The 18,752-nt window shown below is 35.8% G+C and overlaps 1 protein-coding gene across 3 annotated transcripts in view; it reads right to left on the reverse strand.

Annotated features, from left to right (window-relative positions):
* The window catches only part of GRID2 (glutamate ionotropic receptor delta type subunit 2), a 1,388,195-nt gene that overhangs the window by 151,768 nt on the left and 1,217,675 nt on the right, over positions 1-18,752 (reverse strand). For all 3 annotated transcript variants that reach the window (XM_067736951.1, XM_067736950.1, XM_067736949.1), the window contains one exon: positions 2,297-2,463. In XM_067736951.1, the coding sequence (XP_067593052.1) occupies positions 2,297-2,463 (167 nt within the window). The remainder of the gene's footprint in view (positions 1-2,296; positions 2,464-18,752) is intronic.

Consider the following 18,752-nt stretch of genomic DNA (forward strand, 5'->3'; position numbering starts at 1 on the left):
TTGATATCAAATATGTGTGGTATAGGCACATAGTTACTTGAGATATAATTAGTATTTACTTATTAAAAATCACTCTGAGTACTGTCATTTCACTGAATATAATCACACGAGCAATCAGTGATCTAGTTTAACTAGTGGTCCAGGATAAGTTGTTGTAGTAAAGCTATTTATAATAATTTCTAAAGTATAATACAATGATTAGTGTGATGGTCTCTATAACTTTTAAATTAGTTAATAAAAAGGAGTTCTTTTTTCCCTGATGGCTATAGCAAAAGGGAATGAATGCAGATATTTTCTGGGTTCAGGGAGAGAGTTTAGGTGATAGATTAACGCTGCACATATGTATAGAGGGGGGCTGGCCAGATCGTGTTTCTTTCCTCTCTCTTCCTCCAGATGTGTCCAGGGGACTAGAATGCAGAGTGTCATTATTAAGGAACTCCACAGAGAAGGACAATTTAAATTGTCAACATCCATGATGCTAATCAAAGGAAAAATAATGCTCATTGCTTAATACTGTGTTTTAGTAGTTCAATGAAATATATTCACTCAGAATTAAAATCTCTGTAAGGTAAAACACCACATGGATAATAAGAAATAGAACATTTGGTGTGACTGATTAAATACTTCTTTAATTGCTATTATGTTTGTGTATTGATTTTATTGGTTTCATTTTTTTTGGCATAAAAAACCCAGAAATCAGGTCTGGAAACAAAAAATATCTGTCGTGAAGAAAAAGCCAATTAACCGCAACTAAGGAATAAACCATCCTTTTCCTGATGACCTGGTTCATGTTAAGGATTCATTAAACTTCTCTGCTGGTCTTTTACCATAAAACCCTGTCATTCCCTTCACTCCATTATGCTTTCCATCCTCTCTTCTAAATTCATAAAAGCAATGGTGTGCCTCTTCTAACAAGTAGAAGAACAATGGTGGTCCCTGGGACGAGAAGCTGCATAGAGACCTGCAGTTGACCCGCAACTCGCAGCAGAATTCAGCCAAATCACAGCTCTTACGTTCCATCAATGAGAAATAACTTTTTTTTTTTGATGTGGACCATTTTTAAAGTCTTTATTGAGTTTGTTACAATATTGCTTCTGTTTTATGTTTTGGATTTTTGGCCGCGAGGCATGTGGGATCTTCGCTACCTGACCAGTGATCAAACCTGCACCCCCTGCATTGGAAGGCGAAGTCTTAACCACTGGACCACCAGGGAAGTCCTGAGAAATAACGTTTTTAAAGTCACTAATTTGGGTTGTTTGTTACACAGAAAAGGTGACTAATGTAGGACCCTAGAGTTAATTTAATATCTTCATTTGCTGATAAAGAGAGAGGCCTAGGTTTTTAGTTAGCTAACAGAAGAGTTATAAATTTGGACTACTGACTTGTTTTGTTACACACAAAATGCCTGGCTTTTTGTTATCTTGAAATTTGGAGGAATACAACTCAAATAGTTTAAAATTTGGGGCCTTAGTACTACCTAGAGTACTACCCAGTACTGCTCTCTTTCATCTGGCTTTAGCTTTTAGAAAACAGGTACAAAAATATCTAGTAATAAATCAAAGAAATCAGTGGCAAATAGAACATACTTCTACCTGAAAGATATTTCTCTCTCTTAGGTCCAACCTTGTTTGGTAGTAGAGATAATAAAATGCAGTGATCTTGTAAATTCCTTTCAGGCCCAAGTCTTTCATCTACATCATTAATATAAAATATACATTTAACATTTTCTTTCTTAAACAACTTATAAAGAAAATTCTGATTTGAGGATGAGTATAATTTCTTAATAAACTGTCTTCTAAATTTCCATGACAAAGTTTCACGTATACTTTGACACCAATGACAGACTCTAAAATTTTTACTCTTTTCCTTTGCAAAATTGATATGGAAACATCCCTATAAGTATGTACTTCAAAACTTTAACCTGGTCCTGAAGTTTATTTTATGCTTTGGTGTTTTTAGAAAGGAATGAATTTTGCTAACTCTATGACAGTTTTAGCTCCTAAAAATTCAGAGGCTAAACTCAATTAAGTTTTTATTTTATTTTGTATATCAGTTTTTTGAGAATAACCAGTTATATGCAGCAGTAACTTTTCCCTTTTTATGCGAAAAATAATACTTTAGTACATGCTTTAGGAAATGTCTTATTGAACAATCACTTATAATTCCCTTTTGTTGTTGTTTACTGTGGTTTTCCAAACAAAGAGAACAAAATGTAGTAAACTAAATGGAGTAACCAAGTGGATTTTCCTTTTTCTATATTTCCTCTCTTCTTATTTGGACCACACACAAATCTTACCTTTGTGAAAAAACATCCCGGTAAGGACTGCCATGCTGCAATGCAATTCCATATCCTCGATCAGCAACAGTATTCCCAATGGTGTAAAAGGAGCAGTCTGGGTCATTGATAGCCACGTATTCCAATACAGCTGCATCCCATACAAAAGCATAATTTCCATATTTTACCTGTGCAAATATGGAGAACAAAAGAAGAAAATAGGATTTAAGGTTGGAATTTTAAGTCATATAGACAGGATAAAAAATGTTACACTGGTATATATTTAATTGTGCAAAAAATTAATAGGACCTGTATTTCAAACTAAACACCTATTCTGCATGAGAATTTGGCTTCTGGTTAATTTACAGCTCTGTTCTCTTGGAAATGTAATAAAGTTGGAATGTAAAATGACGCCTGAGTAGTAAATGTCATGTGAACTGGGAGAACAGTAAATGCAGGAAAGGAAACCATGTCACTGAGCTTCTCTGAGTGCAGTAATTCTTATAGCTGGCCTTGTGTCTTTGGGGACCCTGGAAATTGTGCTCTTGGAGTTGTTACAAGAGATATTGACTCCTTTGGATTATTAGGCTTCCAAGCCAGATAGGCTTTTGCACCCACCCAATCTGGGTATCATCTTCTTGCCTGTGATGTATATTCTAAATGAATTCTGCAAGTAAAACTCACACTGAAGAGAAATAACTAACACTGGCCTGCTGGCAAGATATATTTCTTGTCCTTCTAAGTTAATCTGTTGCCAAGTGTGACCTATGGTAATCTTGTAGCCAAACTTGGTGGGCATTGCGATAAGGAAAAAAATAATTATACAACCTTGTCTATCACCATGTAGGGAACATGACTTTATTCTGGGTTGTTTACAATATCTTTTAGTGATTATCTTTTTTTCCCTCAGTAACCTAAGTCAATTTTATCAAAAATAAATACTGATATTAATAAAGTTAATTTAGAAAATTATTACATATACAGAACTTAATGAATTCATAAAATAAACAGAACTAATAATTAAATCAAATATTCAGTTTGTTTATTTGCTTATTTATTTGAGGGGAAAGTAATTTCTTGGTAAATCTGATTAGGGAAAAAGAAAAAATGTATAAGTACAGGTAGAGGGAATGATGTCAGCAAAATGGGTGAATAGGAGGTCCCTCACCTTCATACCCCCAGAGAAACGACAATTTGGCAGCCATCCACAGACAAAAGTGCCTTTGTGTGAGCCTTGGGACTCAGGCTGCAAAACTCTGGTGGAGTCTAAAACTGACAAAGAATGCTTTCAGAAGGTAGGCCTGTACTCCAGTGGCCGGTTGGCTAACTGTGGTCCTGGCTGCAGTCCTAGAAGCAGCCCTATTTCCCTGTGGACTCTGCTCCAGATATGTAAAGGTAACAGGTAAGGATGTCCATTCTCATCACTTCTATTCAATACAGTACTGGAAGTTCTAGCCAGAGTAATTAGACAAGAAAAAAATCCACATTTGAAAGGAAGAAGTGAAATTATCTCTATATGCAGATGACATGATAATATGTGAAGAAAATCCTAAAGAGTATACAAAAAACTACTAAAACTAATAAACAAATTCAGTCAAGTTACAGGACACAAACATACAAAAAATTGTGGCATTTCTATACACAAACAATGAACTATCTGAAAAGGAAATTAAGAAAATCCCATTTACAAAACAACAAAAAGAATGGAAGAAACTAAACCAAAGAGGTGAAAGATTTGTACAGTGAAAATTACAGTAATGAAGGGAATTAAAGAGGACACAGATAAATGGAAAAACATCTTATGTTCATGGATTGGAAAAATATTGTTAAAATATCCTGACTACCCAAAGTGATATACAGATTCAATAAAATCCCTATCAAAATTCCAATGGCATTCTTTACAGAAATAGAAAAAACAATCCTAAAATTCATATGTAACCACAAAAGACCCAAGATTACCAAAGCAAACTTGAGCAAGAAGAACAAAGCTGGAGGCATCATGCCTCCTGATTTTAAAATATGTTGCAAAGCTATAGTAATTGAAACACTATGGTACTGGCATAAAAACAAACATATAGTTCAAGGGAGCAAAATAGAGATCCCAGAAACAGATCCACACATTTATGGTCAACTAATCTTCTGAAAGGATGCCAAGAACACATAATAGGGACAGGATAATCTCTTCAATAAATGAAGCTGGGAAAACTGGATATCCACACAGAGGAAATGAACTTGGAATGCTATCTCACACCATATACAAAAATCAACTCAAAATGGATTAAAGACTTAAGCATAGGACCTGAAACGGTAAAATTCCTAGGAGAAAACACAGGGTAAAAGCATCTTGACATTTGTCTGGATAATGATTTTTGGATATGACATGATCAAAAACATAGGAAACAAAAGCAAAAACAGACAAATGAGCTATCAAACTAAAAAGCTTCTGCACAGCAAGTGAAATAATCAACAGAGTGAAAAGGCAGGCTATAGAATGGTAAAAAAATATTTGCAAACTATATATATGATAAGAGGTTAATGTCAAAAAAAATAGGGAACTCCTACGACTCCATAGCAAAAACATAAAACTTGATTAAAAAATGGGAAAAGGACATTTCTCAAAAGAAGACATACAAAAGGCCAAAAGATACATGAAAAGGTGCTCAATATTACTAATCATCAGGGAAATGCAAATCAAAACCACAATGAGATATCATCTCAAACTTGTTAGAATGGCTATTACCAAAAATGACATGACATGTCATTTGAAATGAAATGACAAGACTAAGCGAGGAGATGGAGAAAAGGGAATCCTTGTACCCTGTTGTTGGGGCGTAAATTGTTACAGCTAGTAGGGCGGCTCCTCAAAAAAAATAAAAACAGAACTACCATACAATCGGGTATATATCCAAAAGAAATGAGATCAGGATCTCAAAGATATATATGCACTCCCAGGGTCATCACAGCATTATTCATAATAGCCAAGATACAGAAACAACTTAAATGTTCATCAACAGATGAATGGGTAAAGAAAATGGATAAATAATAATGAATATACAATGGGATATTATTCATCTTTCAATAAGAAGGAACTTCTGCCATTTGCAACAACATGGATGAACTCAGAGGACATTATGCTAAGTGAAATAAACCAGACACAGAAAGACAAACACTACATGATCCCACTTACATGTGGAATCTAAAACAGTCACACTCACAGAAGCACAGAGTAGAATGGTGGTTGACAGGGCCTGGGAGGTGGGAGAAATGGGGAGATGGAGGTCAAAGGATACAAAATCTCAGTTATGCAAGATGAATACGTTCTGGAGATTTAACATACAGCATGATGAGTAGAGTTAACAATACATGGTATTACATATCTGAAATTTGCTAAGAGGGTATATCTTAAGTGTCCTTATGACAAGAAACCATAACTATGTGAGATGATGGATGTGTTGATCAGCCTCATTGTGGTGATCATTTCATAATGTATACTTAGATCAAAACATCAAGTTGTGTACCTTAAATATATATAGCTTTTTGGGCAGTTGTACATCAATAAAGTTAAAAATACAGATAGTTAGAAACTGGAAATGAAATAAAATATTCAGAAAGATGTTCAAAAATAATTGTATACATGATTCTATAGGAATAAAATTAAAATATCAATAATGTTGATAATTTCCTGGAAAAAGAGAAATTGCCAAATTTTCTCAAGTAGAAATAAAAATGTCTCTAGAACAAAGAAAGAGCTAAATTAACCTTGATACTAAAATATGAGAAACCTCCAAAAATCTCAGTCTTGTTCTCCCCAAAATATCAGCAAACTGATTTTCATGGTATAGCAGAAGAAAAATGTAGTATTATTAAACAAAAACAATCAACACTGCTTCAGTATTAGGAAAGTTATTGGGATAATATATATTATAGACGAGGCTTTATAAAATTTTTAAATGATCTTTCAACAGATACCGAAAAGCTATCTGACAAAATTGAAAACCATTACTTATCTTCTATCTATCTATCTATCTATCTATCTATCTATCTACCTACCTATCTAGTAATGCACAAATAAAAAGTTTCTTCTTTAATGATGTATAGAATAGAATAACTACCTCAAACAAGCAGCACATCTTTTGGAAACTGAAACTCTAATGGTATTACCATCAAAGCCAAGAAAATGGTGCCTACTTTACCCCCCCAAACTTAACATGATTGTGATCATTTTAGCCTATGCAATAAAGCAGGAAACAAATTCTGATTTCAAGCTATTGGAACAAAATTATCATTATTTGATGACATACTTATGAAGTCCACAAGAATCAATGGAAAAAATAATAGAAAATGGAGATGTGGTACATATATACAATGTAATATTAGCCATGAAAAGGAACAAAATTGGGTAATTTGTAGAGATGCGGTTGGACCTAGAGTCTGTCATACAGAGTGAAGTAAGTCAGAAAGAGAAAAATAAATATCGTATACTAACACATGTGTGTGGAATCTAGAAAAATGGTACAGATGAACCTATTTTCAGGGCAGGAATAGAGATGCAGATGTAGGAAATGGACGTATGGAGACGTGGAGGGTATGGGGGGTGGGATGAATTGGGAGATTGGGATTGATGTACATGCACTGCTATGTGTAAAACAGATAGCTAGTGGGAACCAGCTGTATAGTGCAGGGAGCTCAGCTCAGTGCTCTGTGGTGACCTAGATGGATGGGATGGGTGGGGGTGGGAGGGAGATCCAAGAGGGAGGGGATATATGTATACATATAGCTGATTCACTTCATTGTACAGCAGAAACTAACACAACACTGTAAAGCAACTATACCCCAATTAAAAAAAAAAGAGAAAAGAAAGATTTCAACATATAGATTGGTTATAAACAGATATATGAAAATCAACTGCTTTTCTATTAACACATCAATAAGAGATAATATATAATTTGACTAAAAATATCCATTTACACTAAATACAAATATCTGGAATAAATTTAACCATAAATGAGTAGGACTGTATACAGAAATCTTCAACACGTGACTGAAGAAGACTTGAACTCATTTCTAGATAAGATGTAACATATTCCTAAAAGAATAGATGTACAATTGTAAAAGAAATGTCAGTTTTCCTCATGTTATTTGATACTTAATGCAATCTAAGCAAAATGTCCAAAGAATGTCTTAGGACTTATTAAAATCTTTGCATATTTACTTGGAAGAAAATAGATGAGAATAGCAAAAAATTTTGAAAATAAAAAATGACTGGAGACAATATTAAATAGTGAAACATGCTATAAAGCTTAAAAATAAAATAGCACAGAACTTATTTGAGAATAGAAAATTGGCAGAATAGATATAAAAGCTTACAGAACTGATAAAAGTATACAAATGTCATATATAGACTATATTACAAAGACTGCAATCCAAATCAGTGTGGCAAATAAGAAATATTTTTAAAAAGATAGTAAGTTATTATTTTAAAAGGTCAGTATCAAAGCACTATGTCACACCATACACAAAATAAATTCCTATAGTGTAAAACATTAATTATAATGGACATAGAACCCAAACTTTAAAAATCCACAGAACTGGAAGAACATGTAAGACTGTATTTTCTTTTTTGTTTGTTTGTTTTTTTACGGTACGTGGGCCTCTCACTGTTGTGGCCTCTCCCGTTGCGGAGCACAGGCTCTGGATGCGCAGGCTCAGCAGCCATGGCTCACGGGCGCAGCCGCTTTGCGGCATGTGGGATCTTCCCGGACCAGGGCACGAACCCATGTCCCCTGCATTGGCAGGTGGACTCTCAACCACTGCGCCACCAGGGAAGCCCAAGACTGTATTTTCTGATATTGGAAAAAGAATAGGATATCTAAACATAAATGTAGAGAAAGAAAATATAATTAAATATTTGATACATTTAACTCAGCCCTCTGTATCCATGGGCTTTGCATCCATGGATTCACCCAACTATACACAGAAAATATTCAAAAAATAAAATTCCAGAAAGTTCCAAAAAGATTTCTCCCAGATTAAGTTGGAGGTTGAATTTGCTGTATGCCTGCAACTATTTACATAGCATTTACATTGTATTTGTAACTATTTACATCACATTTATATTGTATTAGGTATGATAAGTAATCTAGAGATGACTTAAAGTACATGGGAGGATGTGTGTAGGTTATATGCAAATACTATATGATTTTATATCAGGGACTTGAGCATCCCTGGATTTTGGGGGTCCTGGAACTAATCCCCTGCAAATACTGAAGGACAATTATACTGCCTTTTTAATATATTTGCTTAGACCAGGCCAATATCAGATACTTGATAAAAAGTTTTGCATGAAATATGGTCTAAAACCTTCAGACCAGTTTACTGTGCTCAGTGGATATTTATCTTTGTTGGGAGTGAACTCCAACCAAACCATGGGATCTTGAAACAGATAAAAGAAATCATTCGATGCAACTGCTGATGGAGTGTCTACCGTATCCTAGGCACTCTGTTAGGTACTATGGGTCAGTGTTTCTCAAAATGTGATACTATTAGAATTAGAATTACCAGGGGATTTTTTTGGTAAAAAATGTAAACTCCAGACCCAACCCCAAACTTATTGTATTGGAATGTTTGGTGTTTGAGGCCTGGGAATATGCATTTTAACAATCTTGGAAGTTGACCATCATATGAACACCAATTTTTAAATAAAACGCTTTTGATTAAAAATAAGTTATATAATGAGGAAAAAATTTAAACATGAGGCTTGATATAATTATAAAAACTGACATATTCTGGAAATGTCTGTGTGGGAGGGGTAAAATACTTGGTTAAGCTTCCTCTACATTGATTACTCATATCTGCATAGTCATCCCACAGTCCTTGCTCTCTCTGATCTTTTGCACTAATCACTGTAGGGAAGGAGTTCTTAGCTGAGTGAGACCTCTGTACTGAAAGACAGATTAAGAAGAGAAGAACAAACAGAAGTTTATCAACATATGTGCCTCCTATATACAAGGGAGATGTCCAGGAAAAATTGAGTAATTCAAAGAAGTGAGTTAGAATTCAGGATTAAATACCACCTAAATAGGGAATGGGAGGGGGGGATATAGGCCATTTAGGAGAGAGTGAATGATTTTTAGCAAAGATGAATGGCCTTTAGAAGAACAGAAGGGTGGTATGATAGTTTGTGACAAAAGCTTGTCTGGGTGTGGTGTTGACTTCTAGTCTCTTCTGTGATGAGTCAATATTCCCTGGTTGATGAAACTCCCGAGGAGAGAATTTATGACAATTGAGTTCCTTTTTGAGGACTTATCTTTAGGCAAATAAATGGAGTTCAGAGAAAGCCTGTCCCTGCATTTACTGTCTTTCAAGTGTCTGCAGCTCAAAATAATATATCAATGTTGCATATTTTGGGGTGGCATATTCTGCTACCCCTCAACACCAAATTTCATACTTCTATTTTAGCTTTCTGGGTCTACACGTACAGTAACAGAGAGATAGGAGTGACCTTGAAGCCTCCTCTAGCAACCTACTTTGGTTTTTGCTATTTTCTTCTGTTTCAAACAGCCACTCTGGCCTCCTGGATCCCCTTGCAGCTTCTTTACAACCATCCGGGGACCTCCCCAGTTGGAGACATGTTGCTTTGCTATTATAAAAGTGTTCTAGCATTGTTGTTAATGCTTTGTGAACTGTAGACAACTTTATGTATGGTAACATTATCACTGCCATTATATACATGTGTCTAGTAATTCTAATGTCACAGAACATTATGAATGCTTTTAAGAAAAGAGAACCATTAAACAGTATGATTGAAGAACTACAGTCCTGCAGCCTACGGAATGAAAACCACACTCACAGAAAGACAGACAAAATGAAAAGGCAGAGGACTATGTACCAGATGAAAGAACAAGATAAAACCCCAGTAAAACAACTAAACAAAGTGGAGATAGGCAACCATCAAAAAAAAGAATTCAGAATAATGATAGTGAAGATGATCCAGGACCTCAGAAAAAGAATTGAGTCAAAGATCAAGAAGAGGCAAGAAATGTTTAACAAAGACCTAGAAGAATTAACAAAGAAAGAAACAGAGATGAATAATACAATAACTGAAATGAAACATACACTAGAAGGAATCAATAGCAGAATAACTGAGGCAGAAGAACGGATAAGTGAACTGAAAGACACAATGGTGGAATTCACTGTCGTGGAAGAGAATAAAGAAAAAAGAATGAAAAGAAATGAAGACAGTCTGAGAGACCTCTGTGACAAGAATAAACACACCAACATTCGCATTATAGGGGTGCCAAAAGGAGAAAAGAGAAAGAAAGGACACAAGAAAATATTTGAAGAGATTATAGTCAAAAACTTCCCTAACATGGGCAAGGAAATAGCCACCCAAGTCCAGGAGCACAGAGAGTCCCCGGCAGGATAATGCCAAGAAATACGCCGAGACACATAGTAATCAAATTGACAAAAATTAAAGACAAAGAAAAACTATTAAAAGCAACAAGGGAAAAATGACAATGTATAAGGGAACTCCCATAAGGTTAACAGCTGATTTCTCAGCAGAAACTCTACAAGCCAGAAGGGAGTGGCATGAAATATTTAAAGTGATGAAAGGGAAGAACCTACAACCAAGATTACTCTACCCAGTAAGGATCTCATTCAGATTCGAGAGAGAAATCAAAAGCTTTTCAGACAAGGAAAAGCTAAGAGAATTCAGCACCACCAAACCAGCTCTACAACAAATGTTAAAGGAACTTCTCTAACTTGGAAACACAAGAGACGAAAAGGACCTACAAAAACAAACCAAAACAATTAAGAAAATGGTAATAGGAACATACATATTGATAATTAAACGTGAATGGATTAAATGCTCTAACCAAAAGACACAGGCTCACTGAATGGATAAAAAAACAAGACCCATATATATGCTGTCTACAAGACACCCACTTCAGACCTAGGGACACATACAGACTGAAAGTGAGGGGATGGAAAAAGATATTCCATGCAAATGGAAATCAAAAGAAACCTGGAGTAGCAATACTCATATCAGACAAAATGGACTTTAAAATAAAGAATGTGACAAGAAACAAGGAAGGACGCAACATAATGATCAAGGGATCAATCCAAGAAGAAGATATAACAATTACAAACATATAAGAACACAACATAGGAGTACTTCAATACATAAGGCAACTGTTAACAGCTATAAAAGAGGAAATCGACAGTAACACAACAATAGTGGGGGACTTTAACACCTCACTTACACCAATGGACAGATCATCCAGACAGAAAATTAAGAAGGAAACACAAGCTTTAAATGACACAACAGACCAGAAAGATTTAATTGATATTTATAGGACATTCCATCTGAAAAGAGCAGATTACACTTTCTTCTCAAGTGCAAACGGAACATTCTCCAGGACAGATCACATCTTGGGTCGCAGTGCAAGCCTTGCTAAATTTGAGAAAATTCAAATCATATCAAGCATCTTTTCCAACCACAACGCTATGAGATTAGAAACAAATTACAGGGAAAAAATGTAAAAAACACAGACACATGGAGGCTAAACAATACATTACTAAATAACCAGGAGATCAGTGAAGAAATAAAAGAGGGAATCAAAAAATACCTAGAGACAAATGACAACAAAAACATGATGATCCAAAACCTATGGAATGCAGCAAAAGCAGTTCTAAGAGGGAAGTTAACAGCAATACAATCTTACCTCAAGAAACTAGAAAAATCTCAAAGAAACAATCTAATCCTACACCTAAAGGAAAGAGAGAAAGAAGAAAAAACAGAACCCAAAGTTAGCAGAATGAAAGAAATCATAAGGTCAGAGCAGAAATAAATGAAATAGAAACAAAGAAAACAATAGCAAAGATCAATAAAACTAAAAGCTGGTTCTTTGAGAAGATAAACAAAATTGATAAACCTTTAGCCAGACTTATCAAGAAAAAGAGGGAGAGGACTCAAATCAATAAAATTAGAAATGTGAAAGGAGAAGTTACAACAGACACCAAAGAAATACAAAGCATCATAAGAGACTACTACAGGCAACACTATGCCAATAAAATGGACAACCTGGAAGAAATGGACAACTTCTTAGAAAGGCATAACCTTCCAACACTGAACCAGGAAGAAATAAAAAATATGAACAGACCAATCACAAGTAATGAAATTGAAACTGTGATTAAAAATCTTCCAACAAAGCCCAGGAGCAGATGGTTTCACAGGTGAATTCTATCAAACATTTAGAGAAGAGCTAACATCCATCTTTCTCAAACTCTTCCAAAAAACTGCAGAGGAAGGAATACTCCCAAACTCATTCTACAAGGCCACCATCATCCTGATACCAAAACCAGACAGAGATACTACAAAAAAAGAAAATTACAGACCAATATCACTGATGAATATAGATGCAAAAATCCTCAACAAAATACTAGCAAACAGAATCCAAAGCACATTAAAAGGATCATACACCATGATCAAGCGGGATTTATCCCAGGGATGCAAAGATTCTTCGATATACGCAAATCAATCAATGTGATACACCATATTAACCAATTAAAGGAGAAAAACCATGTGATCATCTCAATAGATACAGAAAAAGCTTTTGACAAAATTCAACACCTAGTTATGATAAAAACTCTCCAGAAAGTGGCCATAGAGGGAACCTACCTCAACATAATAAAGGCCATATACGACAAACCCACAGCAAACATTATTCCCAATGGTGAAGAAATGAAAGCATTTCCTGTAAGATCAGAAACAAGACAAAATGTCCACACTCACCAATATTAGTCAACACAGTTTTGGAAGTCCTAGCCACGGCAATCAGAGAAGAAAAAGAAATAAAAGGAATACAAATTGGAAAAGAAGTAAAAGTGTCACTGTTTGCAGATGACATGATACTATACATAGATAATCCTAAAGATGCCACCAGAAAACTACTAGAGCTAACCAATGAATTGGGTAAAGTAGCAGGATACAAAACTAATGCAGAGAAATCTCTTGCATTCCTATATACTAACAATGAACAATCTGAAAGAGAAATTAAGGGAACACTCCCATTTACCATTGCAACTAAAATAATAAAACACCTAGGAATAAACCTACCTAAGGAGGTAAAAGACGTGTATGTAAAAACTATAACACCCTGATGAAAGAAATCAAAGATGACACAAACAGATGGAGAGATATACCATGTTCCTGGATTGGAAGAATCAATATTATGAAAATGACAATACTACCCAAGCAAGCTGCAGAATCAATGCAATACTTATCAAATTACCAATGGCATTTTTTAAAGAACTAGACAAAAAATCTTAAAATTTGTATGGAGACACAAAAGACCCCGAATAGCCAAAGCAATCTTGAGGGAAGAAAACGAGCTGGAGGAATCAGACTTCCTGGCTTCAGACTATACTACAAAGCTACAGTAATCAAGACAATATGGTACCAGCACAAAAACAGAAGTATAGATCAATGGAACAGGAGATAAACCCATGCAACTATGGTCAACTAATCTAGGACAAAGGAGGCAATGATCTACAATGGAGAAAAGACAGTCTCTTCAATAAGTGGTGCTGGAAAAACTGGACAGCTACATGTAAAAGAATGAAATTAAAACACTCCCTAACACCATAAACAAAAATAAAGTTAAAATGGATTAAAGACCTAAATGTAAGACTGGACACTATAAACCTCTTAGAGGAAAACATAGGAAGAACACTCTGTGACAAAAATCACAGCAAGAGTCTTTTTTAATCCACCTCCTAGAGTAATGGAAATAAAAACAAAAATAAACAAATGGGACCTAATGAAACTTAAAAGATTTTGCACAGCAGAGGAAACTATAAACAGGACGATAAAACAACCTTCAGAATGGGAGAAAGTATTTGCAAACGAATCAACAGACAAAGGATTAATCTCCAGAATATATAAAAGGCTCATGCAGCTAAATATTAAAAACAACAAACAACCCAATTAAAAGATGGGCAGAAGACCTAAATAGACATTTCTGCAAAGAAGATATACAGATTGTCAACAAACACATGAAAAGCTGCTCAACATCACTAATTATTAGAGAAACACAAATCAAAACTACAATGAGGTAACACCTCACACCGGTTAGAATGGGCATTATCAGAAAATCTACAAACAACAAATGCTGAAGAGGGTGTGGAGAAAAGGGGACCCTCTTGCACTATTGGTGGGAATGTAAATTGATACAGCCACTATGGAGAACAGTATGGAGGTTCCTTAAAAAACTAAAAATAGAATTACCATATGACCCAGCAATCCCACTATTGGGCACATACCCAGAGAAAACCATAATTTAAAAAGACACTTGCACCCCAAAGTTCACTGCAGCACTCTTTACAATAGCTAGGACATGGAACCAACCTAAATGACCATCAACAGATGAATGGATAAAGAAGGTGTGGTACATATATACAATGGAATATTACTCAGCCATAAAAAGGAACGAAATTGTGTCATTTGTAGAGACGTTGATGGACCTAGAGACAGAGTGAAATCAGAAAGAGAACAACAAATATCATATATTAACGGATACATGTGGAATCTAGAAAAATGGTACAGATGAACTGGTTTGCAAGGCAGAAATAGAGACACAGATGTAGAGAACAAACGTATGGACACCAAGGGGGGTAAGTGGGGTGGGGTGGTACGGTGGTGGTGGGATGAATTGGGAGATTGGGATTGACATGTATACTCTAATAGGTATAAAATAGATAACTAATAAAAACCTGCTGTATAAAAAAAAAAGACTGCAGAAAAAAAAAACCCAAAACAGTATGATTATCATCTGCAGCAAGGCCCATGAAATGTTACATAGTAACCCAAACTATATTAGTTTTTCAAAATATCCCTGGCCTTTTTCATCTACTAAAACATATAATCACTGTCCTTTGGATGTTTTTTAAACAATAAATTAAAACTATCTAGAATATACTCATCAACAAAATCTCAAATCACTTTCAACAGAATAATAATTGAAGGCTTGGCCTGGGAAATTTTCAGTCCATCTGAATAGTTGATTGATGTTACTTAAAATTTTTCAACTAGTCTTTGTTGTTGAGGTCATGTTTGAATAAGCAGTTGAACTGTGGGCCATCAATTTATTTACCAGTGAATTCCATGCCAGCAGAGTAATTCATACAGGTCAAACAGAGGGCAAAAGTGTATCTGGGAGCTCCACGTCATCAACATATTCCAGGCCTCGTTTTTAAGGAAGGAAAGGAATCCATAATGGCATCTACCTCCAATATTATTAATTCCTGGTCCCCAGAATGCTGTGGTGATTGACAGACAGACCATGGTAGCTACTGATGCTCAGAACTTGTGTCCTCATAATAGTGCCAAGATGCCAATAGCCTGTGGTGGATTACTCACTACCAAGATCATGCCAGGAACTAGGTTTTGTTCCATTTCTACAATATTTCTACAGAAATCTTTCTTTGAATTTCACTTTACTAATAATCATTGTGCATTAATTTTAAGATCCTAAAGGGATCTGTAAGGTATATAAAGGTGAGTAAGATTTTGGCCCCAGCTCTCAAGCTATTTACAACTCAGTAGTGGAGACAAATCAACCACTAAATTGCTGTAACACAATGTATTTTATGGTAAGTACCATGAAAGAAGCTTGAAGTGTTAAAGTTGTTTAAAGGAAGGGGAACTTAATTTTCATTGGTGGGGTGGGGGGGAATCAGGACAGCCTGCTCAAATATTCTGGTAACTGAAATAGTTGTACAAGAAAACCCCAAATATTTATTTAAGTTCCTTATCTTTAATGTCTAACTGATTGAATAGAGATACCCTTTGGTGACCATTTCTTGTTCATGCACAATCCTCTTTTTTAACATCTTTATGGAGTATAATTGCTTTACATTGTTGTGTTAGTTGGCGCTGTATAACAAAGTGAATGAGCTATATGTATACATATATCTCCACATCCCCTCCCTCTTGTGTCTCCCGCCCACCCTCCCTAACCAATCCATCTAGGTGGTCACAAAGCACCGAGCTGATCTCCCTGTGCTATGCAGCTGCTTCCCACTAGCTATTTTACATTTGGTAGTATATATATGTCAATGCCACTCTCTCACTTCGCCTCAGCTTACCCTTCCCCCTCCCTGTGTCTGCAAGTCCATTCTCTACGTCTGCGTCTTTATTCTTATCCTGCCCCTAGGTTCTTCAGAACAATTTTTTTTTTTTTTTAGATTCCATATACATGTGTTAGCACATGGTATTTGCTCTCCTCTTTCTGACTTACTTCACTCTCTATGACAGACTCCAGGTCCATCCACGTCACTACAAATGACTCAATTTTATTCCTTTTAATGGATGAGTAATATTGCATTGTATACATGTGTCACATCTTCTTTATCCATTCATCTGTAGATGGACACTTAGGTTGCTTCCATGTCCTGGCTATTGTAAATAGAGGTGCAATTAACATTGTGGTGCATGACTCTTTTTGAATTATGGTTTTCTCAGGGTATATGTCCAGTAGTGGGATTGTTGGGTCGTATGGTAGTTGTATTTTTAGTTTTTTAAGGAACCTCCATACTGTTCTCCGTAGTGGCTGTATCAATTTACATTCCCACCAACAGTGCAAGAGGGTTCCCTTTTCACCACACCCTCTCCAGCATTTATTGTTTGTAGACTTTTTGATGATGGCCATTCTGACTGGTGTGAGGTGATACCTCACTGTAGCTTTGATTTGCATTTCTCTAATGATTAATGATGTTGAGCATCCTTTCATGTGTTTGTTGGCAATCTGTATATCTTCTTTGGAGAAATGTCTATTTAGGTCTTCTGCCCATTTTTGGATTGGGTGGGGTTTTTTTGATATTGAGCTGCATCAGTTGCTTGTATATTTTGGAGACTAATCCTTTGTCAGTTGCTTCGTTTGCAAATATTTTTTCCCATTCTGACGGTTGTCTTTTCATCTTGTTTATGGTTTCCTTTGCTGTGCAAAAGCTTTTAAGTTTCATTAGGTCCCATTTGTTTATTTTTGGTTTTATTTTATTTTCTCTAGGAGGTGGGTCAAAAAGGATCTTGCTGTGATTTATGTTACAGAGTGTTCTGCCTATGCTTTCCTCTCAAAGTTTTATAGTGTCTGGCCTTACACATGGGTCTTTAATCCATTTTGAGTTTATTTTTGTGTATGGTGTTAGGGAGTGTTCTAATTTCATTCTTTTACATGTAGCTGTCCAGTTTTCCCAGCACCACTTATTGAAGAGGCTGTCTTTTCTCCATTGTATATTCTTGCCTCCTTTATCAAAGATAAGGTGACCATATGTGCATGGGTTTATCTCTGGGCTTTCTATCCTGTTCCATATTTCTGTTTTTGTGCCAGTACCATACTGAGTTGATTAGTATAGCTTTGTAGTATAGTCCGAAGTCAGGCTCCAGCTCCGTTTTTCTTTCTCAAGATTGCTTTGGCTATTCAGGGTCTTTTGTGTTTCCATTCAAATTGTGAAATTTTTTGTTCTAGTTATGTGGAAAATGCCACTGGTAATTTGATAGAGATTGCATTGTATCTGTAGATTGCTTTGGCTAGTATAGCCATTTTCACAATGTTGATTCTTCCAATCCAAGAACATGGTATATCTCTCTATCTGTTTGTGTCATCTCTGTGTTCGTTCATCAGTGTCTTATAGTTTTCTGAGTACAGGTCTTTTACCTCCTTAGGTAGGTTTATTCCTAGGTTTTTTTTTTTCTTTTTGTGTTACACGGGCCTCTCGCTGTTGTGGCCTGTCCTGTTGCAGAGCACAGGCTCCGGATGCGCAGGCTCAGTGGCCATGGCTCACGGACCCACCTGCTCCGCGGCATGTAGGATTTTCCCGGACCGGGGCACGGACCCATGTCCCCTGCATCAGCAGGCAGACTCTCAACCACTGTGCCACCAGGAAGCCCTATTCCTAGGTATTTTATTCTTTTTGTTGCAATGGTAAATGTTTCCTTAATTTCTCCTTCAGATTTTTCATCATTAGTGTATAGGAATGCAAGAGATTTCTGTGCATTAATTTTGTATCCTACTACCTTACCAAATTCATTGATTAGCTCTAGTAGCTTTCTGGTAGCATCTTTAAGATTCTCTATGTATAGTACCATGTCATCTGCAAACAGTGACAGTTTTACTTCTTTTCCGATTTGGATTCCTTTTATTTCCTTTTCTTCTCTGATTGCTGTGGTTAAAACTTCCAAAACTATATTGAATAACAGTAGTGAGAGTGGCCAACCTGTCTTGTTCCTGATCTTAGGGGAAGTGGTTTCAAGTTTTCACCATTGAGAATGATGTTGGCTGTGGGTTTGTAATATATGGCCTTTATTATGCTGAGGTCAGTTCCCTCTATGCCGACTTTCTGGAGTGTTTTTATCGTAAATCGATGTTGAATTTTGTCAACAGCTTTTTCTGCATCCATTGAGATGATCATATGGATT

The sequence above is a fragment of the Pseudorca crassidens genome, chromosome 4 (genome assembly GCF_039906515.1).
Source record: "Pseudorca crassidens isolate mPseCra1 chromosome 4, mPseCra1.hap1, whole genome shotgun sequence".
NCBI classification, from domain to species: domain Eukaryota; kingdom Metazoa; phylum Chordata; class Mammalia; order Artiodactyla; family Delphinidae; genus Pseudorca; species Pseudorca crassidens.